This window comes from Heptranchias perlo, chromosome 2 (genome assembly GCF_035084215.1).
Source record: "Heptranchias perlo isolate sHepPer1 chromosome 2, sHepPer1.hap1, whole genome shotgun sequence".
NCBI lineage: Eukaryota > Metazoa > Chordata > Chondrichthyes > Hexanchiformes > Hexanchidae > Heptranchias > Heptranchias perlo.
Genome location: NC_090326.1, coordinates 71,953,404 through 71,978,494, shown reverse-complemented (window position 1 = coordinate 71,978,494; position 25,091 = coordinate 71,953,404). Strand labels below are relative to the sequence as shown.

The following is a 25,091-nucleotide window of genomic DNA, read 5'->3' as shown; positions in this document are numbered from 1 at the left end:
AAAGCAGCCTGCTTGATTGACACCCCATCCAGCACCCTAAACATTCACTCCCTTCACCACCGCGCACTATGGCTGCAGTGTGTACCATCCACAGGATGCACTGCAGCAACTCGCCAAGGCTTCTTCGATAGAACCCCCCTAACCTGCGACCTCGACCACCTAGAAGGACAAGGGCAGCAGGCACATGGGAACAACACCACCTGCACGTTCCCCTCCAAGTCACACACCATCCCGACATTTCGAAATATATCGCCGTTCCTTCGTCGTCGCTGGGTCAAAATCCTGGAACTTCCTACCTAACAGCACTGGGAGAACCTTCACCACACAGACTGCAGCGGTTCAAGAAGGTGGCTCATCACACAGTTTATTTATTAGATTGAGGAATTTGTCAACAAATTTTCAGATCTTGCTCAAATCGCTACTGCAGTACTTTCCAATACAAATTCCAGAATTTTAAAAAGTTAGGCAGTTCACACTTACTTTTTTTAAATAGCTTGATTGATAAAGATTGAAGTCAAATTCTTGGACAAGATAAGCTGGACTAGACTGTAATCCAAGTATGTATCACCCATTTGAGCAGAGTAGTCCCATAATCATCTTTTTTACTTCTTGGTGCCTGCAAGATGAGAACTACACCTGATTAGTCAAAAAGAGAACGAAAAGCTTCAAACACTTATGTAATGTACAGAATATGGTTGCAATATCTAGTCCCTACCATTAATTTATTTTAATCATTTCTTTGACACAGAAGTTCCAAAGTGAATATTTTCATTTTATTGAGAGCAGCCTGGATTGTTACTAGGATTTGAGTTGTGTAATGCTGGTTGGGGGCTGCCATGTAGATGGGTGTCACTACTCTGAATTTGAAGTATTGTACTTTGCTTCCCATTTACTTTTTCATTTTGATTTTTTTTTCTTGTATTGAATCCCTTAGTTTCTTTTTCTATGTTTTGTTTCTCATTTACCTTTTCCCTTCTCACTTTTCTTCCTTATTTGGCCGTATGACAATATAGGTTATAAAGCTGTTTCAGTTTTGCTGAGCAGTATGGGCAAGCTCTGGCTCCATTACAGTGAAACAGCTTCAGCCTGCAGCACTAGCAGATGACACATAATAGCATATTGCTGAAGTGCATTGGATTATGTCCAATTATGACTATAGATTTTCAGGCTTAGTGACAACTATGACAGCTATTTCAGTGAGTTAAAAGGGAATCTTGCCCAGGTGGATTGGAATCAAAAATTGGTAGGCAAAACATCAATTGAACAACGGGAGACCTTAAAGGGTGTAACATTTGCAACCCTCCACTCTCTGGTGTTTAGAAGAATGAGAGGTGATCTCATTGAAACATATAAGATTCTGAGATGGCATGACAGGGTAGATGCTGAGAGGTTGTTTCCCAGGCTGGAGAGTCTAGAACTAGGGGGCGTAGTCTCAGGATAAGGGGTCGGCCATTTAAGATTGAGATGAGGAGGAATTTCTTCACGCAGAGGGTTGTGAATCTTTGGAATTCTGTACCCCAGGGCTGTGGATGCTCAGTCATTGAATATGTTCAAGGCTGAGATGGATAGATTTTTGGACTCTAGGGGAGTCAGGAGATATGGGGATCGGGCAGGAAAGTGGAGTTGAGGTCGAAGATCAGCCATGATCTGATTGAATGATGGAGCAGACTCAAAGGGATGTAAGGCCTCCCCCTGCTCTTATTTATGTATTCTTATGTGTAAAGGGGGTGCAGGAACAGAGGGACCTGGGAGTGCACATACACAAATCTTTGCAGGTGGCAGGTCAAGTTGAGAAGGCTGTTAAAAAAGCATGTCGGATCTTGGGTTTTATTAATAGATGTAAAGAATCTTACAACACCAGGTTATAGTCCAACAATTTTATTTGAAAATCACAAGCTTTCGGAGATTATCTCCTTCGTCAGGTGAGGGATTATCTCAGAAAGCTTGTGATTTTCAAATAAAATTGTTGGACTATAACCTGGTGTTGTAAGATTCTTTACATTTGTCAACCCCAGTCCATCACCGGCATCTCCACATCATGTTTATTAATAGAGGCATAGAGTACAACAGCAAGGAAGTTATGATAAACCGTTATAAAACACTGGTTAGGCCTCAGTATTATGTTCAATTCTGGGCACCACACTTTAGGAAAGATGTCTAGGCCTTAGAGAGGTTGCAGAAGAGATTTACTAGAATGGTGCCAGGAATGTGGGACTTCAGTTATGTGGAAAGACTGGAGAAGCTGGGTTTGTTCTTCTTAGAACAGAGAAGGTTAAGGGGAGATTTAATAGAGGTGTTCAAAATCATGAACGGTTTTGACAGAGTAAATAAGGAGAAACTGTTTCCAGTGGCAGAAGGGTCAGTAACCAGAGGACACATTGGCAAAAGAGCCAGAGGCAACATGAGGAAACATTTTTTTATGCAGCGAGTTGTAACAATCTGGAATGCACTGCCTGAAAGGGTGGTGGAAGCAGATTCAATAATAACTTTCAAAAGGGAATTGGATAAATACTTGAAGGGAAAAAATTTACAGGGGAATGGGATTAATTGGATAGCTCTGTCAAAGAGCTGGTACAGGCTCGATGGGCCGAATGGCCTCCTCCTTTGCTGTAACCACTGGTGCTATGATGATTTATTGCTTTGGTGAAGTTCTTTGAAACCATTGTCCCCAGATAATGTGGCATTGCTTGCTGCTCCTGCTGCTGGCTTCAGAATGTGGCAGTACTACATGTGAGGCTATGTTTTTTTTATTTAGGAAATTAAATTGTGTAGTCAAATAGCTAAACCAAACAGGTACTTTCTCTGAATTAATTATTGTCTTAAATAAGGACTTAATTGCCTTCTGGGTTAGTTTGGATGGTGAAGAAGTTTTCCATGTGTTCCCTTGGTCCTAATTTTAATACTTTTATGCGCTTGATCAATCATCCCCTTTAAGGGATCCAGCCACACAAATTGTGAAGCATAAGTAAAATATCTTGATTTGTCTCTATTGTGATATTCACGGGGACCAATGCGCTAATAACTTCCGACTGACTAAAACTGTCTCTGTCATTACAGCCTTTACCAAGTGCTGCCAGGAAAGTGGCTTTTTTATGGTTATAAAATGCCGAGAAGAAAATGCTGCACTGAAGGAATGTCTAACTGACCGGTGAGTATTGTACTGTACCAACAGTATATCAAGAGCTCTGTTTCAATGTGAATTACCATCATAATAACCAATATATATGCTGCATTTCTAGCATTTACATCCAATGTATTAACTCTTTTGAACCGATTCAGCATTACGCTCTGGGGAGAACAGACCCAGACAAGGCAATATATTTAGTACAGTATTAAGAAAAACATGTAGGCCTAAATATTGAAATTCTTCAAACATGTTCTCCTAAATTACATCTGGTGACGCTAATTTTTTATCTCACTGCTATTTTTGGTTGAAGGTTGGGTGGGAGGGAAAGCGTACCTGAAAACATCAACTACGGTGCAAACAGCCTGATATCTAAAGTTGTAGTTTAACGAAGACCAGAAAGCATACAGACCAGGCACTTCACAGCCTCTCCGACATCCAAGATGGTGTCTTGGATGTGCACGCACGTTTCCTGCGTGACGTGCGCCAGACGCCATCTTGGTATAGTAGTTAGCGCAGGTGCAGATAATGAATGCTGGAGTCATGTAAAGTAGAGACAAAATGGCTTCAATCAGTGTTCAACGCTGATTTAAAGTGATAAGTCCCAAAATGGTGTCTAACGCTCAACTCAACGCACAGTCTTAACCCCGACCATCAGAACGTGTCTTAGAGTGCCTGGAGGACCCCCCACCAGCGCTATTTAAAGGGACCATGCAGGATTTACAGGTTAGTGGCTGGATTATGCTTCTGGCTGCCGATACATTTGTAACTGATTTTGGAGGTCTCCTAGACTTCAAAACTAGGACGCGGGGACATAGCCTAACATTTAGAGCCAGGACGTTCAGGAGTGAAGTTAGGAAATGCTTCTACACACAAAGGGTGGGAGACGTTTGGAATGTTTTTCTGCAGACAGCAGTTGATGCTGGCTCACTTGTGAATGCTAAATCTGAGATTGATAGATTTCTGTGAACCAAGGGTATTAAGGGATAGGGGGCTAAGACAGTTATATTGAGTTAAGTCACAGGTCCACCATGGTCTCATGGAATGGTGGAACAGGCTCAAGGGGCTAAATGCCACTGCCACTTGCTGCCTCATGCAGGAAAGTGGGACGTGTGTCTGGGTGATGTGCTTGTCATGGTTGAATAGCTGCCAGTGTGTGTGGCCTGTGAGTTGTGGGTGGGCGGCTTGAAACAGTGATGATGTGTAAGGGTGAGAGGAAGCTTCTGATTGGAAGAGTTGAGTACTGATGGAAAGAGTTTATTGGTATGTGAGGGATAAGGGGGTGTATTGCATGGAGCAGTTGGTAGGAGATGCCACTTGACAGTCGACCTCGCTCACCTTGATCACTCATGTCAAAGCATTGAACTTCTTCCTGCACTGCATCCATGTTCGTGATGCTGTGTGCCTGGCATTGACTTCGTCCCCTGCTGCCTCCCACTATCTTTTGAGTATATGTCTGGATGGCCTCTTGCCCCCACTGCGGATATAGGATGTCCCTCCTTCTGTCCACCTCTTGCACCCAAGATCTCTAGTGCATCAGCAGAGAACCTTGGTGCATGCACTCTCGCAGGCCTGGTACCAACTCAGATCGGCAGATTGGTGAGGTCTGGTGTGCAGATTGGAGGATGTGTGATTTAGTAGTGCGCAACCTTTATTCAATGTTTTAACATAACTCATCAGTGTGTAAACATGGGGATGGGATCTGCATCTGTGTTTTATGTGTGCGATGTCTGATCTCTGTTCAGACTCCATGCAGACAGTAGACTGTTACTTTCAGCAAATAACAGGTACCAGCTACCTTTAAGAGATTTCAAAGAAACATCCTCCCTTTAAGAGATTGAACTATCTCTGGTGGTGGTAAGTGCAAATTGCATTGATTCCACGTGCAAGGCCTGGAAAGGAACGCTGATTGCAGGTAAGTGCTCCCGTGGGTCCAAACTGCGTAGGGTCTGTTGGGCGCAGGATGCGCTACCACCGCCCAAAATGGACACTTACCAAATTTTTTCCCCCCTAAATCTTCTTCAAAACAATGTTACAGAACAGAGCTTTATTAGAAATTATCATTTGTTATCTTCACTTAGAACGTTGAAAAGTTATTTGATTTCGGGACCGATAGCTCAACAATTCTGAGATCTGGTTAGTTGCATCTCTAAATTCCTCTGGATGAGAATACACTAGAAGTACTTCCAGCTTCCAATGTAAGAAGGGTTACTCGATCTCCCAAACCTCAGACATTTACCAGGCATCCCAGATCCAAGAGAATCAGGTCTTCTTAACAACTCGTTTGTACAGCTGATACTTTATATGTCCTCAGAAGAGATTGCCATGAATCCAGAAGCATCCCAGTATTGCCCGGAAGAAGGTCTACATTTGCCAAAAGAATTCTCTGGGCTCAACAGGCTTCTTCCTAATGGGGAATTCCCATGAGTACTCACCTCAATTGGACTCAGAGCCTTGCATGCAAAAGTGATCAAATTAGGCCATCTTCTACAAAAACCAGATTATTCCCTTCCACAGCTGACAAATGTTGCCTTTCCCAGCTTGGTCAATATTTTTTTCCAGAATATTTTTCAGACTCTGGCATGAGCCAACCCTCGTAGATCTCTATATCCATTCTCCAACAGACCCCAGAACATAGCCCTGAGGGACAAGATAAACCGTCACTTAAAAAGGCACGGAGTAATCAAGGACAGTCAGCATGGATTTGTTAAGGGAAGGTCGTGTCTGACTAACTTGATTGAATTTTTTGAGGAGGTAACAAGGAGGGTCGATGAGGGCGGTGCATTTGATGTGGCCCACATCGATTTTAGCAAGATTTTGGAAGATTGGTCAAAAAAGTAAAGGCCCATGGATCCAAAATTGGCTCAGTGGCAGGAAGCAAAAAGTAATGGTTGACTGGTGTTCTTGTGACTGGAAGGCTGTTTCCAGTGGGGTTTCGCAGGGCTCAGTACTAGATCCCTTGCTTTTTGTGATTCATATTAATGATTTGGACTTAAATGTAGGGGGCATGATTAAGATGTTTGCAGATGATACACTGGCCGTGTGGTTGGTAGTGAGGAGGAAAGCTGTAGACTGCAGGAAGATATCAATGGACTGGTCAGGTGGGCAGGAAAGTGGCAAATGGAATTCAATCCAGAGAAGTGTGAGGTAATGCATTTGGGGTGGGCCAACAAGGCAAGGGGAGTACACAATAAATGGGAGGATACTGAAAGGTGTAGAGGAAGTGAGGGACCTTGGAGTGTATGTTCACAAATCCCTGAAGGTAGCAGGACAGGTAGATAAGGTGGTTAAGAAGGCATATGGAATACTTTCCTTTATTGGCCAGGGCATAGAATATAAGAGCTGGGAGGTTATGCTGGATATGTATAAAACACTGGTTAGACCACAGCTTGAATACTGTGTACAGTTCTGGTCACCACATTAGAGGAAGCATGTAATTGCACTACAGAGGATACAGAGGAAATTTAAGAGGATGTTGCCAGAACTGGATAATTTTAGTTATGAGGAAAGATTGGATAGGCTGGGGTTGTTTTCTTTGGAACAGAAGAGGTTGAGGGGTGATTTAATTGAGGTGTACAAAATTATGAGAGGCCTAGCTATAGAAGGAACATAGGAACAGGAGTAGGCCATTCAGCCCCTCGTGCCTGCTCCGCCATTTGATAAGATCATGGCTGATCTGTGATCTAACTCCATACACCTGCCTTTGGCCCATATCCCTTAATACCTTTGGTTGCCAAAAAGCTAGCTATCTCAGATTTAAAATTAGCAATTGAGCTAGTATCAATTGCCACTTGCAGAAGAGAGTTCCAAACTTCTACCACCCTTTGTGTGTAGAAATGTTTTATAATCTCACTCCTGAAAGGTCTGGCTCTAATTTATAGACTGTGCCCCCTACTTCTCGAATCCCCAACCAGCGGAAATAGTTTCTCTCTATCCACCCTATCTGTTCCCCTTAATATCTTATAAACTTCGATCAGATCACCCCTTAACCTTCGAAACTCCAGAGAATACAACCCCAATTTGTGTAATCTCTCCTCGTAACTTAACCCTTGAAGTCCGGGTATCATTCTAGTAAACCTACGCTGCATTCCCACCAAGGCCAATATGTCCTTCCGAAGGTGCGTTGCCCAGAACTGCTCACAGTACTCCAGGTGCGGTCCAACCAGGGTTTTGTATGGCTGCAGCATAACTTCTGCCCCCTTGTACTCCAGTCCTCTAGATATAAAGGCCAGCATTCCATTAGCCTTGTTGATTATTTTCTGCACCTGTTCATGACACTTCAATGATCTATGTACCTGAACCCCTAAGTCCCTTTGGACATCCACTGTTTTTAACTTTTTACCATTTAGAAAGTACCCTGTTCTATCCTTTTTTAATCCAAAGTGGATGATCTCATATTTGTCTACATTGAATTCCATTTGCCACAGTTTTGCCCATTCACCTAATCTGTCAATATCACTTTGTAATTTTATGTTTTCATTTACACTGCTTACAATGCCACCAATCTTTGTGTCACCGGCAAACTTAGATATGAGACTTTCTATGCCTTCATCTAAGTCGTTAATAAATATTGTGAATAATTGAGGCCCCAAGACAGTTCCCCTCCAAGTCACACACCATCCCGACTTGGAAATATATCGCCGTTCCTTCATTGTCGCTGGGTCAAAATCCTGGAACTCCCTTCCTAACAGCATTGTGGGAGAACTGTCACCACACGGACTGCAGCGGTTCAAGAAGGCGGCTCACCACCACCTTCTCGAGGGCAATTAGGGATGGGCAATAAATGCCGGCCTTGCCAGCGACGCCCACATCCCGTGAACGAATAAAAAAAAAAAAATCCCTGCGGGACTCCACTATTCACATCCTGCCATTGTGAGTACTTACCCATTATCCCTACTCTGTCGCCTTTCGCTCAGCCAACTTCCCAACCAAGTCTGTACTTTTCCCTCGATTCCATGGCTTCTATCTTGGCTAACAGTCTCTTGTGTGGGACCTTATCAAATGCCTTCTGGAAGTCCATATAAATAACATCCATTGACATTCCCCTGCCCACTACTTTAGTCACCTCTTCAAAGAATTCAATTAGGTTTGTCAGGCACGACCTACCTTTCACAAATCCATGCTGGCTCTCTCTGATTAACTGAAAATTCTCAAGGTGATCAGTCACCCTATCCTTAATTATAGACTCCATCATTTTCCCCACAACAGATGTTAGGCTAACTGGTCTATAATTCCCCGGTTTCCTCCTCTCTCCTTTCTTAAAAAGCGGAGTGACGTGCAATTTTCCAATCTAGAGGGACAGTTCCTGAATCTAGAGAACTTTGAAAGATTATAGTTAGGGCATCTGCAATGTGCTCACCTACTTCCTTTAAACCCTGGGATGGAAACCATCTGGTCCTGGGGATTTGTCACTCTTCAGTGCTATTATTTTCTTCATTACTGTTGTTTTACTTATGTTAATTTTATCGAGTCCCTGTCCCCGATTCAGTATTAGTTTTCTTGGGATTTCCGGCATGCTATCCTCTCTTTTTCTACTGTAAATGCTGACGCAAAGTGATTGTTCAACATGTCCGCCATTTCCCCATTGTCAATGACAATATCCCCGCTTTCAGTTTTTAAGGGGCCAACACTGCTCCTGACCACCCACTTTTTCCTAATGTAACTATAAAAGTTCTTCGTATTGGTTTTGATATCCCTTGCAAGTTTCTTTTCATACTCTCTTTTTGTAGCCCTTACTATCTGTTTTGTGACCCTTTGTTGATCTTTGTATCTTTCCCATTCGCCAGGATCTGTGCCATTTTTTGCCTTTTTGTATGCCCTTTCCTTATGTCTTATACTGTCCCTTACCTCTTTAGTTGTCCATGGCTGTTTTTTTTTGGCAAGTAAAGTTCTTGCCCCTCAGAGATATAAACCGGTTCTGTATCTCGTTAAATGTTTCTTTAAACATTTCCCACTGATCATCAGTCGTTTTACCCATTAACAGATTTGCCCAGTTTACTGTGTCTCATCCCATTGAAGTCGGTCTTACCCAAGTCTAGAATCTTAGCAGCTGATTCACTTTTTTCCCTTTCAAACACTACATTGAACTCGATCATGTTATGCTCGCTATTGGATCGATGTTCACGCACAGTTGAGCTGTTAACTAAATCTGGTTCATTACTCATTACTAAATCTAGTATGGCTTGCCCCCTTGTTGCCTCTAGGACATACTGCTGCAGAAAACTATCCCGGACACACTCAAGAAATTCACTACCTTTCTGACAGTTGCTATTCTGCTTTTCCCAATCTATGTGAAGGTTAAAGTCCCCCATTAAGACCACTATGCCTTTCTTACACACTTGTCTAATCTCTGCATTTATACAATCTAGCACTTCAGAGCTGCTGCCAGGGGTCCTATACACAACTCCCACTATAGTCTTAGATCCTTTCCTATTTCTCAATTCAACCCATAAGGTTTCTGTTGGCTGCTTACCTCTCGTTATATCCTCCTTTATCATTGAAGTGATTTCATCTCTAATCATTAAGGCTACTCCTCCCCCTCTTCCATTTTCTCTATCTCTCCTGTAGACCTTATAACCTGGTATATTTAGTTCCCAATCCTGACCATCCTGCAGCCATGTCTCAGTAATAGCTATCATGTCATACCCTCCAATTTGAATTTGAACCTGTAGTTCATTTAATTTATTCCTTATACTTCGTGCATTTTTATATATAACTCTTCGTTGGGCCACATACCGTAGCCTGACCTTCAGCTTTGATGCTGGGTTAATCGCCTTATGCCTTCTAGTTTTCACTATATCTGTATTGCCTAAAGTACACTTTCTTTCTGCTGCTGTATGCTTTTCCCTTTCACTTGTTCTTGAACAACTGTTTGTACTATTTGTATTGTAAATTTCCCCTGGGTCTTCCCCTCTCTCGCTGCTCTCAACTTTACTCCCTTCTGACTCCCCGCTCAGGTTCCCATCCCCCTGCCGCTCTAGTTTAAACCTTCCCCAACAGCACTAGCAAACACCCCCGCGAGGACATTGGTCCCGGTCCTGCTCAGGTGTAACCCATCTCGCTTGTACAGGTCCCACCTTCCCCAGAACCGGTCCCAATGTCCCAGGAATCTAAATCCTTTCCTCCTACCATCCCTGCAGCCACGCATTCATCCGTTCTATTCTCCTGTTCTTATACTCACTAGCACGTGGCACTGGTAGTAATCCTGAGATCACCACCTTTGAGGTCCTGCTTTTTAATTTATCTCCTAACTCCTTGAATTCACCTTGCAGGACCTCATCCCTTTTTTTACGTATGTCATTGGTACCGATATGGACCACGACTACTGGCTGTTCACCCTCCCCCTCCAGAAAGCCCTGCAGCCGCTCCGTGACATCCTTGACCCTAGCACCAGGGAGGCAACATACCATTCTGGAGTCACGTTTATGGCCGCAGAAACGCCTATCTGTTCCCCTTACAATTGAATTCCCTATCACTATAGCCCTGCCACTCCTCCCCTCATGTGCAGCGAGCCACCCGTGGTAGATAGTGAATAGATAGGAAGGATCTATTTCCCTTAGCAGCGAGGTCAATAACCAGGGTGCATAGATTTAAAGTGATTGGTAGAAGGATTAGAGGGGAGCTGAGGAAAATTTTTTCACCCAAAGGGTAGTAGGGGTCTGGAACTCACTGCCTGAAAGGATGGTAAGCAGAAACCCATTTAAAACTCATTTTAAAAAGTACCTGGATGTGCACCTGAAGTGCCGTGACCTACAAGGCTATGGACCAAGTGCTGGAAAATGGGATTAGGCTGGGTGGCTCATTTTCGGCTCGCGCGGACACAATGGGCCGAATGGCCGCCTCCTATGATTCTATGATATAATTTCCGTTTCATACACCAGTCTTATGCAATCTCTTAGTGAGAATAACTGCTGAATTTTGGTCACTCATATGCTGTAGACTAAAAATGGATTGAAACTACAATGCATTTTAAATACAAATCTTAGTATCATAGACACACTTTAACGGGAACCTTCACCACATGGACTCCAGCGGTTCAAGAAGGCGGCTCACTGCCACCTACTCGAGGACAATTAGGGATGGGCAATAAATGCTGGCCTTGCCAGCGACGCCCACATTCTATTAACAAATTTTTTAAAATCCCACCTATCAGGGTTTTAGTGGATTAAAATCCAGGTCCGTGGAGTGAAGAGACTGTTCTGATGCAGTGACATACCCAGTCCTCATGAGGGATGGATTTCATTAATATTAGTCTTTCTACTAATGTCAATTGGAAAAGAAATTGAGGAATAATTTCAAAATCGAGAATCTAAAGTAAGAAATGCAACATTTAGGGTAAAATTCCCACTGCTGCTCTACCCAACCTACCTCTCCTAATCCAAGATTTCTATAGAGCACGCGGGCAATTCCGTAAGAGATGAGCCTCACCAATGTGAGAAGGGGCCTTTGTCTCCCCCTTCTGAGCCACCTAACCTCACTGAGATAGATGAAGTTCATTACTGGGATTCAAACTCAGCAAACCTGGTCAGGAATCCACTGTAACTACCCAGCTGTGATATTTCTAATACTGGCTAATCTGAATACACTTATCACTGAAATAATACTAATCAGAGTTCTGAATAATGAAGATTGTAATCCTTCTGTATTTACTTATTAAAAGAAGACATGACTGTAGAGTGAGGGAATTTTCCTGGCACTGAGAATTCTGATTTGGGGAAATGTAATCTTAGCTGGTATGAACTTTGAAATTGCTAACAGCACCAGAATTGGTTCCCAGGATCTGGACATGTGCACACATCCACTACTGTTGTGAGAGCTGCTTACTCTGGGATTAGTTACATTAGTCAACTCAGGGGTTTCTTTCAGCTGTGAGATCTGATATAATAGTATAGACTAGCAGTGAGGAGGGTAAACAAAATATTTTTCATAAAAGCTAAGGAGATAATTTTAGTTTCCCCAGAACTAGATGAAAACACTGGGACTTAACTCCAGGGTACTTGACATTTCGAAAAGACAGGCAGAATGGGAAAGGAGGGAGGGGGTAGCCCTGATGATAAAGGATGATATAAGGACAGTGGTGAGAAAGGATCCTGGCTCGGAGGATAAGGAAGTAGAATCAGTATGGGTGGAAATAAGAAATAACAAGGGGCAGAAAACACTGCTGGGATTAATTTATAGGCCCCCGAACAGTAGCTATACCGTTGGACATAGTAATAATCAAAAAATAATAGGAGCTTGTAACAAAGGTAATGCAATAATCGTGGGGGACTTTCATCTTCATGTAGTCTGGACAAATCAAATTGGCAAAGGCAGTCGAAGACGAGTTCATGGAATGTATTCGAGACAGTTTCCTAGAACAATACGTCATGGAACCAACCAGGGAACAGGCTATTTTAGATCTTGTATTGTGTAATGAGACGGGGTTAATTAGTAATCTCACAGTAAAGGATCCTCTGGGGAAGAGTAATCATAATATGATAGCATTTCACATTGATTGTGAGAGTGACGTACTTAAGTCCGAAACTAGAGTCTTAAACTTAAATAAAGCCAATTACATAGGTATGAGGGGCGAGTTGGCCAAGGTAGATTGGGAAATTAGATTAAAAGGTATGTAAGCAATGGCAAACATTTAAAGAAACATTTCAACATTCTCAACAAATATACATTCCATTGAGAAATAAAAACTCCACGGGAAAAGTGATTCATCCATTGGCTAACTAATGAAGTTAAGGATAGTATTAGATTTAAAGAAGAGGCCTATAATGTTGTGAAGAAGAGTAGTAAACCTGAGCATTGGGAGAGTTTTAGAAACCAGCAAAGGATGACCAAAAAATTGATAATAGAATATGAAAGTAAACTAGCTAGAGGCTGAGACAGGAGAAATTATAATGGGGAATAAGGAAATGGCAGAGATGGTAAACAAATATTTTGCATCTGTCTTCACAGTTGAAATGAAATCCTTGAACGTTTCGCATTTATATCTCTATAAATGCGAAACGTTCAAGGATTTCATTTCCACATTCACCTGACGAAGGAGAAAGCCTCCGAAAGCTTGTGATTTTCAAATAAATTTGTTGGACTATAACCTGGTGTTGTAAGATTCTTTACATTTGCCAACCCCAGTCCATCACCGGCATCTCCACATCATGGCTTCACAGTTGAAGACACAAAAAGCATACCAGAAATAGTGGGGAACCAAGGGGCTGATGAGAGTGAGGAACTTAAAGTAATTAATATCAGTAGAGGAAAAAATACTGGAGAAACTAAAAGCTGATAAATCCCCTGGACCTGATGGCCTACATCCTAGGGTTCTAAAAGAGGTGGCTGCAGAGATAGTGGATGCATTGGTTATGATCTTCCAAAATTCCCTAGATTCTAGAACGGTCCCAGCGGATTGGAAGGTAGCAAATGTAACCCCGCTATTCAAGAAAGGAGGGAGAGAGAAAACAGGGAACTGCAGGCCAGTTAGCCTGACATCAGTCGTTGAGAAAATTCTGGAATCCATTATTAAGGAAGTGGTAACAGGGCACTTAGAACATCATAATATGATTAGGCAGAGTCAACATGGTTTTATGAAAGGGAAATCACATTTGACAAATTTATTATAACATTTTTTGAGGATGTAACTAGCAGGGTAGATAAAGGGGAACCAGTGGACGTGGTATATTTGGATTTTCAAAAGGCATATGATAAGGTGCCACATAAAAGGTTGTTACGCAAGATAAGGGCTCATAAGGTTGAGGGTAATATATTAGCATGGATAGAGAATTGGCCAATGGACAGAAAACAAGGAAGGGATAAACGGGTCATTTTCAGGTTGGCAGGCTGTAATTAGTGGAATGCCATGAGGGTTTGTGCTTCGGCCTCAGCTATTTACAATCTATATTAATGACTTAGATGAAGGGACCAAATGTAATGTATGCACGTTTGCTGATGTTACAAAGCTAGGTGGGAAAGTAAGCTGTGAGGAGGATACAAAGGGCTCGATATTACCAGGGCTGCGGGTTCGCGGCGGGGGATGGCGACTGGGCGCGTGGGTAACGCGCCCGGTGAAATCAGTCTGCCCTGCGCGCGATCGCAGCCTAATTGGATCCACTTACCTGGCCTTCCGGTTCCCCGCTGCTGATCTGCGCGTCGGGCGGACTGCGCATGCGCAGTAAGATCTGTCAGCTGGAGGAGCTCTATTTAAAGGAGCAGTCCTCCACTGACTGATGCTGCAACAAATAGGAAAAATAACAGCATGGAGCAGCCCAGGGCAAGGCTGCTCCCAGGTTTAATGATGCCTCACTCCAGGTATCATTGGATGGGGTGAGGAGGAGGAGGGGGAGGACAGAGATCATCCCCCCGGCGGGCGGGAGGAAGCGGCCTGCCTCTGCCACCAAGAAGGCCTGGCTCGAGGTGGCAGAGGAGGTCACCTGCACCACCAACATATCACGCACCTGCATACAGTGTAGGAGGCGCTGCAATGACCTAAGTAGGTCAGCCAAAGTGAGTACACTTACTCATTCCCCTACACTCCGTCTGCCACATCACCGCCCCCAACCCACATCTCCTTCTGCACTGCCAACACTACTCTGTCACATCACTCCTCACACCCACTCAAAGCTCATCCTCATCTTACCTGCACTTACTCACCTCGCCAGTACTCATCCCGCCACTACCACTCAACCCAATCCTCATACAGTCTCGTGGCTCTATCTCATACTCACCTTCTCATGCATCTCTTTCACGGTCAGCCTCGCTCAACCTGCCACTACCTGTGCTGCAGCTACAGGGCATGCATCGCATATGTGCAGTAGGAAGCGTAAGGCAAACGTGTCGTGAGCATGAAGGGATGCACAAGGGTGTTTGAGGGTTTGTCATGGTTTTTACTTGTATTTCATTTCTGACCAACTCACATCACATATTGGCACCACTACTGCCACGTCTTTGCGAATCTTGTCTGGTTTGTGCAATAATGCCCTTTCCTGAGGATCACAATGAAGACCCACACCTGATGCCACGCATTGTGTCACTGCAGAGTGGGTGTCGGTCTATTTGCAGGGCTCTTTTGTGCAGACGACAGAGAGACGTCGGCGATGTCCCCGGTGGCACCCTGGAAGAATGCGGAGGAGAAGTTATTGAGGGCAGTGGTGACTTTGACAGCGACAGGTAAGAAGATGGTGCTCGGGCCAGCCGGGAGCAGCTCGGCATGAAGGAGGCTGCAGATGTCCACGACTACATGTCAAGTGACTCTGAGCCTCCGTGTGCACTGCTGCTCAGAGGTCCAGGAAGCTGAGCCTCGGTCTGTGGACCCTGTGGCGAGGGTAGTGCCCTCTGCAACGCATCTATCTCTGCGGTTGCCCTCCCTCCTGCTGTGCAGGTGAATGTGTCACAGCACTGTGTTGTGGAGCTTCACGTGTCAGAGGTGGACGGCGTGGCCAGCGAGGTTGGTGATGCTGGTGATGCTGTTCGCCCTCCGAGGAGGTCATGACTGCAGCTACGGCGGCCCCCATCTGGAAGATGTACATCTGAGGGGGTCCGCAAGGTAGGTACATGTGTCTGGACCCCGGTGTAAGTGTGCAAGTTTGTGAATTTGATTGTTAGGAGGAGGGTGGTGGAGGCCAAACTTTGTCCCAAGTGACAGAGTGGCCTCCTGCAATGAGTGAGGGTTTTCCCCACCCCACCCCCCCCCCCCCCCCCCCACCTGTCAAATGGACTTTGCAGCTGCCACAGGCTGATGGCTGCAACACGTCCATTTCAACTGGCAGTGTTTCCCCCGGTATGGGAAACAGTCGCAGTTGTTTCTAAAATCCCACCCCTCCTGAAATATTCCCTTAATCAGGTCTGTTAACGACCTGAAATAGCAGAATAAATACTGTCAAGTGGCACCCCGCCGGCTTTAATTGCCTGCGGGAGTCCCACATGCGGGGGCTGCGCGCGCACGTCAGCGCGTCTGTGGGGAATCCGGAAGTGGGCGGGTTGGAGCCGGGCTCTGGACCCGCTCTGGGATTCCCCGATTTTCGGAGCCCCCCTGCCAGGAACGTACCTGATAGCGGGTGCTAATATCGGGCCCAAAGAGTCTGCAAAGGGATAGAGACAGATTATGTGAGTGGGCAAGAAGGTGGCAGATGGAGTATAATGTGGGGAAATGTGAGGTTATTCACTTTGGTAGGAAGAATAGAAAAGCAGAATATTTTTTAAATGGTGAGAAACTATTAAATGTTGGCGTTCAGAGAGATTTAGGTGTCCTCGTACAAGAAACACAAAGTTAGCAATTAGAAAGGCAAATGGCATGTTGGCCTTTATTGCAAGGGGATTGGAGTATGAGAGTAAGGAAGTCTTACTTTCATTGTACAGGGCTTTGGTGAGACCTCACCGGGAGTACTGTGCATAGTTTTGGTCTCCTTATCTAAGGAAGGATATACTTGCCTTAGAAGTGGTGCAAAGGTTCACTAGATTGATTCCTGGGATGAGAGGTTTGTCCTATGAGGAGAGATTGAGTAGAATGGGCCTATACTTGAGTTTAGAAGAATGAGAGGTGATCTCATTGAAACATACGAGATTCTGAGGGGGCTTGACAGGGTAGATGCTGAGAGGTTGTTTCCCCTGGCTGGAGAGATGAGAACTAGGGGACATAGTCTCAGGATAAGGGGTCGGCCATTTAAGACTGAGGTGAGGAGGAATTTCTTCATGCAGAGGGTTGTGAATCTTTGGAATTCTCTACCCCAGAGGGCTGTGGATGTTGAGTCGTTGAATATCTTCAAGGCTAGATAGATAGATTTTTGGACTCTAGGGGAATCAACGGATATGAGGATCGGGTGGAAAAGTGGAGTTGAGGTCGAAGATCAGCCATGATCTGATCGAATGGCAGAGCAGGCTCGAGGGGCCATATGGCCTACTCCTGCTCCTATTTCTTATGTTCTTACTATTTCCATTGGAAAGTCTAAGAGGAGATTTAGCAGAGGTTTTTTTAAATTATGAATGGGTTTAATGGGGTGACTAGGAAAGGACTATTTCCTCTGGTTGGAGAGTCAGTGATGGGTCATCAATTTAAAATTATCATTAAGAGTGAGGAAAGATGTTAGGAGAAACTCTCTTTGCACAGAGTGTTGTTTGAGCATGGAATGCTTTGCCACAGGGAGTGGTTGAGACAGAGACCATTCCATCTTTTAAGAAAATTAGATAAATATTTGAAGCAGAGGACGATACAGGGCTATGGGGAGAGAGTAGGGTAGTAGGATTAGTTTTAGATTGCTAAAGCAAAGAGCTGGCACAGATGCGATGGGCCGAATGGTCGCCTCCTGTGCAGTACGGTTCCACGGAAGGGTATTTCAGTCTAAGTACTTCCCTCTACAATAATGTTCCCATTAGGATTTTTTCTACATTACCCAAGTTTTTTTTCATGTTTAATTTTTGTCTGTTTTCTGTGCTGTGTTACTTTGTTGGCAAAATTACACATTTAATTAATGTATAACCTGCTAAATACATATTTCTGTGTATTCAATTCAGCAGGCTGAAAATATTGAGAATATTGAACTTGTAAATCCTGAGTATTAGCCTAGTTCAGAAATTTTATGTGAAAATTTTAAAAGAGAAAAGATGTGGGAAATGTAACCGCTTTCAATTACATGAACACTAAAGGCTGGTAAAAGGGTTAACCAGGTGTGAGACACAATAGAAAAGGTATGAAATTTATGTTGTCTGAAAATGGTCAGAAAGGAGTAACTCTCACTTTGCCTACAGAGCCTAGCAAAGGAGCATTGCTGGTGTCAAAAAAGCCGTAGAGTGTGATGTGACTTTGATATGGTGTGAAACCAGATGTACGGTGTTTTTTCTCTTTGGTCAAACCTTTGTTTTTATCTAAATCAAATTTTTCCCTAGAGAACTAACCTTTGTTATGAGAAATTGTTTTTTCATTAGGTTTTTTTCTTGGGTGTGTATATATATTTGTATATATGTGTATAATGTATGTATATACATATAGAAAATATACACCCTAAAATAATCTATTGGTGGATTTCCATATTACCCTTTTGAAAGGTGGCATTGCTGTCACCCACCCTCAAACCCGGGATAAATTTTTGAAAGTTAGGGACATCAATATTGGGATTAAAACACTTGCACTTTAAGTATCTCATATGAGCATCAGTCACTCCGAGGCCATGTGTAATGTGGCCAAATACAGAGTAATGCTCCCTCAAGGCTTTGGGATGTCCTGAGGTCGTGAAAGGCGCTCTATAAATGCAAGTCTTTCTTTTTCTGTCCTTCTCTACTCTACCTAGCAATGTTTGGTCATCAGAGGAGCATGATTTTTCCTATTTCCCCACGAGCTATTTTGTGCTCTAGAATTGTTCCCCCTTCTTCCATCCTCAATGATGGCGGAGTCCAGCACGTGAGTGCAAAAGACGAGGTTGAAATGTTTGCAACCATCTTCAGCCAGAAGTGCCGAGTGGATGATCCATCTCGGCCTCCTCCCGATATCCCCACCATCACAGAAGCCAGTCTTCAGCCAATTCGATTCACTCCACGTGATATCAAGAAATGGCTGAGTGCACTGGATACAGCAAAGGCTATGGGCCCCAACAACATCCCGGCTGTAGTGCTGAAGACTTGTGCTCCAGAATTGGCTGCGCATCTAGCCAAGCTGTTCAAGTACAGCTACAACACTGGCATCTACCCGACAATGTGGAAAATTGCCCATGTATATCCTGTCCACAAAAAACAGGACAAATCCAATCCGGCCAATTACCGTCCCATCAGTCTACTCTCAATCATCAGAAAAGTGATGGAAGGTGTCGTCGACAGTGCTATCAAGTGGCACTTACTCACCAATAACCTGCTCACTGATGCTCAGTTTGGGTTCCGCCAGGACCACTCGGCTCCAGACCTCATTACAGCCCTGGTCCAAACATGGACAAAAGAGCTGAATTCCAGAGGTGAGGTGAGAGTGACTGCCCTTGACATCAAGGCAGCATTTAACCCAGTGTGGCAGCAAGGAGCCCTAATAAAATTGAAGTCAATGGGAATCAGGGGGAAAACTCCCCAGTGGCTGGAGTCATACCTAGCACAAAGGAAGATGGAGGCCAATCATCTCAGCCCCAGGACATTGCTGCAGGAGTTCCTCAGGGCAGTGTCGTAGGCCCAACCATATTCAGCTGCTTCATCAATGACCTTCCCTCCATCATAAGGTCAGAAGTGGGGATGTTCGCTGATGATGCACAGTGTTCAGTTCCATTTGCAACCCCTCAGATAATGAAGCAGTCCGTGCTCGCATGCAGCAAGACCTGGACAACGTCCAGGCTTGGGCTGATAAGTGGCAAGTAACATTCCCGTCAGACAAGTGCCAGGCAATGACCATCTCCCCTTGACATTCAATGGCATTATCATCACCAAATCCCCCACCATCAACATCCTGGGGTCACCATTGACCAGAAACTTAACTGGACCCATCACTTGCCTGGATGAGTGCAGCTCCAACAACACTCAAGAAGCTCGACACCATCCAGGACAAAGCAGCCCGCTTGATTGGCACCCAATCCACCACCCTAAAAGTTCACTCCCTTCACCACCAGCGCACCATGGCTGCAGTGTGTACCATCCACAGGATGCACTGCAGCAACTCGCCGAGGCTTCTTCGACAGCACCTCCCAAACTCGCGACCTCGACCACCTAGAAGGACAAGGGCAGCAGGCACATGGGAACAATACCACCTGCACGTTCCCCTCCAAGTCACACACCATCCCGACTTGGAAATATATCGCTGTTCCTTCATCGTCGCTGGGTCAAAATCCTGGAACTCCCTACCTAACAGCACTGTGGGAGAACCTTCACCACATGGACTGCAGCAGTTCAAGAAGGCGGCTCACCACCACCTTAAAGGCAATTAGGGATGGGAAATAAATGCTGGCCTTGCCAGCGACGCCCACATCCCGTGAATGAATTAAAAAATACTATGAACTGAGTTAGGACTGTCATAAAATTAGATATCTACAATGATGGGGGAGAGAGACACCTTCATCCCTTCAGTCTGGGTGACATTAAATTCTGGTTCCAAGATGTGAAAAGACAGTGTGTTAACTCTACACCATGAGCAAGTTGGGTTTGACTTTTTTCCCCTTTAAGGAGTATGAAAAGTTTGGTTATTTTTATATTTGCAGTTTTCTTGAAGAAAGGAGAAAGTGTCTTTAGACAAATGTTGATTGTTGAGGCTCTCACACAGAGTGGCCACTGGACTAGAGACTGCTGGGGCTCATAGAAACAGAATGGATCTATGCTTTCAGCAGAAGAGGGGAGAAAGGGCAAAAAGTTCATAAAACAGAAACATGTTATAGCTTTGCAGTCTTGTGAAGGCTTATATATTTAATATGAGGGTCTTAACTTCACATGAATAAGTGAAAAAAAATCAGGAAAATACCATTGTCCTAGCATGATTTCGCAACAGTCCCCTTACTCACATTTAGTTTTTTCAAATTAAGTCGTCAGCTTTGTTAATCCATTTCTTGTGCTATACTGTTTTGAATATGTCTCAAAATATAGCCATGCAAGGATTAAATTGCTCAATTTTCATAAGGCTCCCATTTCTATGAAAATACCAATTTAATCAGACTGTAAATAAAGGTTAACATTTGTTTCCATGCAACGGCTGTCACCTTGTTTGATCAAGTTTTCTTAAAATATCTCCTATATTGGGAGAAAGTTGAGTTGGGTGTTTAAAAGTGGTAAGTAATCTTAACACTTTCCTTACATGGAGATATTTTTCTTTAACCAGTTTAATTTAGTGGTTAAAGATGAGTTCCTTTGCAAGCACAGTAAGTGGAAATTGTAATGCGCACAAAGATGGTTCAGTGAATGACGCATTCATTTTATGCAAGTAGTAAACACTATAATTTTGAAAATTAATAATTTTCTTTAATTTCTTCCACCGAGAAAAGGCTGTTACATTATTAAACTCAAGGTTTAGAAAATCTTCAAGTATATTTTAAAATGTAACAATGGCATAATGATTGTTTAAAATGACAGATATTTTAGAAAATTGATCTTCCTTTAGTTTGAATCTGTTTCCAATACAACCCGAAGTCAAATATGATATGGTCCACTGGGTAAATCCCATGTAACTCATCAGTAAAGTGTACACACCTTCTTTATGGTGAAGTATTAATACATCTTGAGTATACAATAAATATGCTGTACATTGTAAATTACAAATCTTGGTAGTTAAATAAAGAAGTGTACTATAAATTTTGTATATATAACCCACAACATTTGGTCCAAAATGCAGGTGCCTGTGGTGAGTGCACAGTATTAATTTGCAGGTACTCATATATAATATACTCTGACATTTATAACACACACTCATTCCCATAGTATCTGCTGCAGCCATTCGAGGTACAGCATGTTACTGTGCAGCGCCATATGAAAGCATGTACTCCTGACTGCGTCATAACTGTCTGATAATTTAATTATTAGCATACACATGTAAACTGTTAAAAGGAAAAAAAGTGATTTCCTAAGACATTGACATCTGGATTGTGATAAATATGTTCAGCTTTACAGCAGAGGCATATGATCCTGTTTGCCGCAGTCAGATTACTGGTCTTTTTAAATATTGTGTGTGTGTGTGTGTGTGTGTGTACTTCTAAAATACTTGGCAGGTGTTTTTTATATAATATAGAAAACATTTTCAATGCTGCATGGTGAATATAATGTGCTTTTGATAAAGATAATTCTTGTACGCAGTATGTTCCAATTGTTTATTTCAGTTTGTTTTTCCTTTTACATTTTATAATAAATTAATCTTACACTAAAGTAATGTTGTTTGTCTTGTTTTTAAAAAAATCTTAAGTTATAAAGATTCAGCATTATATGAAGAATGTAAACAAGAATATCTGAAGGAAAGGGAAGAATTCCGACAAACTGGCATACCTTCCAAGAAAAGACAGCAGAAAGTGCCAAGTAGCATGTAGCTGAAGGCTGTAATTCCTCCAATACAAACCTGGTGCCACTTCAAGAAACGACAGAGGGAACACATACATGAAACCTGCTAATCGTGAGGTGAAAAATGATTCACCATGTTTGAAATACACATCTTTGTAAATTGTGGAATTGAATTTCTCACTATTTACTGTACAGTAATCAGTGCTTTTTCAGATTTTATAAGAGTGCAGTATGAAAACCCCTTACATGTATTTTATTTTGTTTTCTGCATTCAGGATCCACTGATTATAAACTTAGGAGTGTAATTCTGTCAGTTAATTGTCCTGAACATGTTAATCAGCAGATGATCCAAATATTCTGCAGAATAAAGTATATCTCTATTAATCCAGTGTGGCTATAAATTAAAAACTATTTTAAATTCTGGATTTGTGTGTATTTAAGCTACTCTGAGATGAATGTGGTTACTTTGAATTAAATTGTGAATTGATACTACGGCAACATTGCGAACAGAAAGTAGATTGAAAATCCTCTGGGTACAGCTACCAAACTGGCTGCTGCTTTTGTATTTTTACAGAACAGTTTTGACTGTAGAGTTCTGGGCAGCTTTCAATTTTCTCTACGAAATGGAAATTCTAAGCAATGGGTTTCCAAGATCCCCTGAATTAGTCATACATTGGTCACCACCCACAGGAGAGTCAGCTTGTTTTGAACACACAGTTCTTGTTATGGCTATAATTTGTTTCCTTGTCCATAATGAGAGCAACCACAAACTATACATTCATAGCTTTTACCAAGTCTTCGTTGAACCACTGTAGCCTGTATGCAAGTTGGGGAGGCTTATACCTAGTGAGCTGCTGTCCTCTGCCAAACTGCCTGATTCTCCTGGCCTCGACACGCTGATAACATAGAGTGGTGTGCTCGTGGGGAAAGCCATCCATGTCGAAAGTTGATCTGAGTGACGGCTTGGGGGGTGGTGAAAGTTGGGGTTCCCAAAAAGATGATTTGTTTTTGTCGCCAAAATCACAGTAATTCAAAGGTGGGTTTTTTGTAAAGAGTTTTGCAATTGAGTGAAAATGCATCAACTTTAATGTTGACATGTCCAGTATGTGTAAAAGTTACAAATCTGAATTTGCCTACTTGTCTGGAAGTGCTGGGGCGACTTAAAAGCCCAACAGTAATTCTGCAATCAATGGCAGCTGCATGGAGAGTTCAGTCTGTTCTGAGTGATAAATTTACACTTAAATAACACCTCCATGTGAAGTCTAAGCTTTCACACTAACACCCGTGATAACATTTCCAAAAGTATTCACAGGTGAAATTTGATGTTTTTTTTATAAATGCAAATTTTATTTTAATAAATCTAGCTCTAGGTTGAATCAGTGGCACAAATATTCTAAAAATAGTGAATTATTTTGAAGTATTTGCATTTGTTCTGGTCATTAATGCTGACAATTTGATGATTAATTGACTTGCAAGCTGCTTAATTTTCCTTTCTCAAGTTATGTTTCTAACTTTAATATGTACAGCTATGCCACTGCATACTAAGTGTGAGAAAGCAACAGTATGGCTTGCGCCGGCCCAGGCAGATTGCACATTAAAACTGTAAAAAGTCAGATCTGCAAAACAACCTTTTAACATTCGGCAGCTTTTTGCAAAATGTACTAGAGGTAAGCAATGACATGATAAACGCTTCAGAATTTGCCCACAAATTTTATTTACAGCTTATAAACATGTAGAATTCTATATTTTTTAAATAGATCTTGGCAGAAAATGTTTCAATTCAGTCTGTGTACTTTTGCTTACATGAGTCACTGCACCTCAGTAATTCATTGTATGTGAAACACTCTGAGGCATTTCTGAACGATGTGATGAAGTGTGTTGTAAATGGAAGTCTGTTTTATGTAGATTTTTGAAAGATAAGGAGGTAGAGTTTCCTCTTTGGTGTTTGTACGGTAATCTGGTGAGTACATCACCTGTTTTTTTTTAGAATTGGCTGATTTTCATTCCATTAATTTCATGGGATGAAAACCAGGCAAGCGATCTGCTCCACCAGATTACCACTCAAGCCGTGATGACATAAATCTACCCAATACCTCTTTGCGTCAGCTGCCTTAAGGGATGCGTCATTGGCAGCCTTAACTAAGAATAAATATGCTTGACCACATTTGGTTTCTTGTCTTCATCACTGACCAGCATTTCATCAAAAGTAATGTTATTCCCTTTGCTGTTTTCAGCAGAGTGGTTGACTCCCCTTTATACGATGAGCATTGACGACATACTGCAGACAGATATAGACAGTGGATGGGCAAACAGTACTTTATTTTCAGCACACAGAAAACAAAATCACTAATTCGGTTAAAGATTGGCCATACTCAAACTCCTCTAAAGCAACTCTTACAAACATGGAACTCATTGGCTTGTGAATCACATCTGATCTATGGTGAGGCAAATAGTGTGGTGAAGATGGCTAGAAAAACTGGTAGTTAAGTAGGAATCCTCAAGCAGGTACAGCTCTACTTGTTAATGTTGGTAGTTCTACAAAATCTGTATATCCAGTGATGGAATCTTGTAGCCTAGAGTGGTAGTCCACAGAGAAAATTGCTTCGTTCTGGACTTGGTATGCTCCTATGCCATATAGAGAACTCAAGGACAGCCACAACTTACAAAGTTAAGACTGCAACATCACTAAAAGTTGCTAGTTCTTAAGCCAGACCTCCATGTTTATGCCAGGAACACGAGAGCTGCACCGGCAACAAGCTATAAAATTCTAATGGCAAAGCTTCAAACTGCTTCACCCTGTGGGCTCCCCCAGACACTGTCATCAGGTGGAACTTTCTCCTTCATAAGCAGAAGCTGCACACACAATTAGCCATCACATGCCGGAGCATTCATTAATCTGCAAGAAATCAGTTGCCCAGTAACCACTGGAGTCACTTTCATGAGACATTGGTCGCATGAGTAATTTTGAGTTGCAGATGTTTGTCCGGTCTCGTCGTTGATCTGACTTTATACCATGAGTATTTTTTAAATTTATTTTTAGGACTGAGGTAAT

The 25,091-nt window shown here is 42.8% G+C and overlaps 1 protein-coding gene across 1 annotated transcript in view; it reads left to right on the top strand.

Annotated features, from left to right (window-relative positions):
* Positions 1-22,423, top strand: part of cmc1 (C-x(9)-C motif containing 1) — an 89,691-nt gene extending 67,268 nt beyond the window's left edge. Inside the window, exons 3-4 of the mRNA XM_068002766.1 lie at positions 3,058-3,148; positions 21,948-22,423. Coding sequence (XP_067858867.1) covers positions 3,058-3,148; positions 21,948-22,068 — 212 coding nt within the window. The 3' untranslated portion in view covers positions 22,069-22,423. The remainder of the gene's footprint in view (positions 1-3,057; positions 3,149-21,947) is intronic.
* The last annotated feature ends 2,668 nt before the right edge of the window (positions 22,424-25,091 follow it).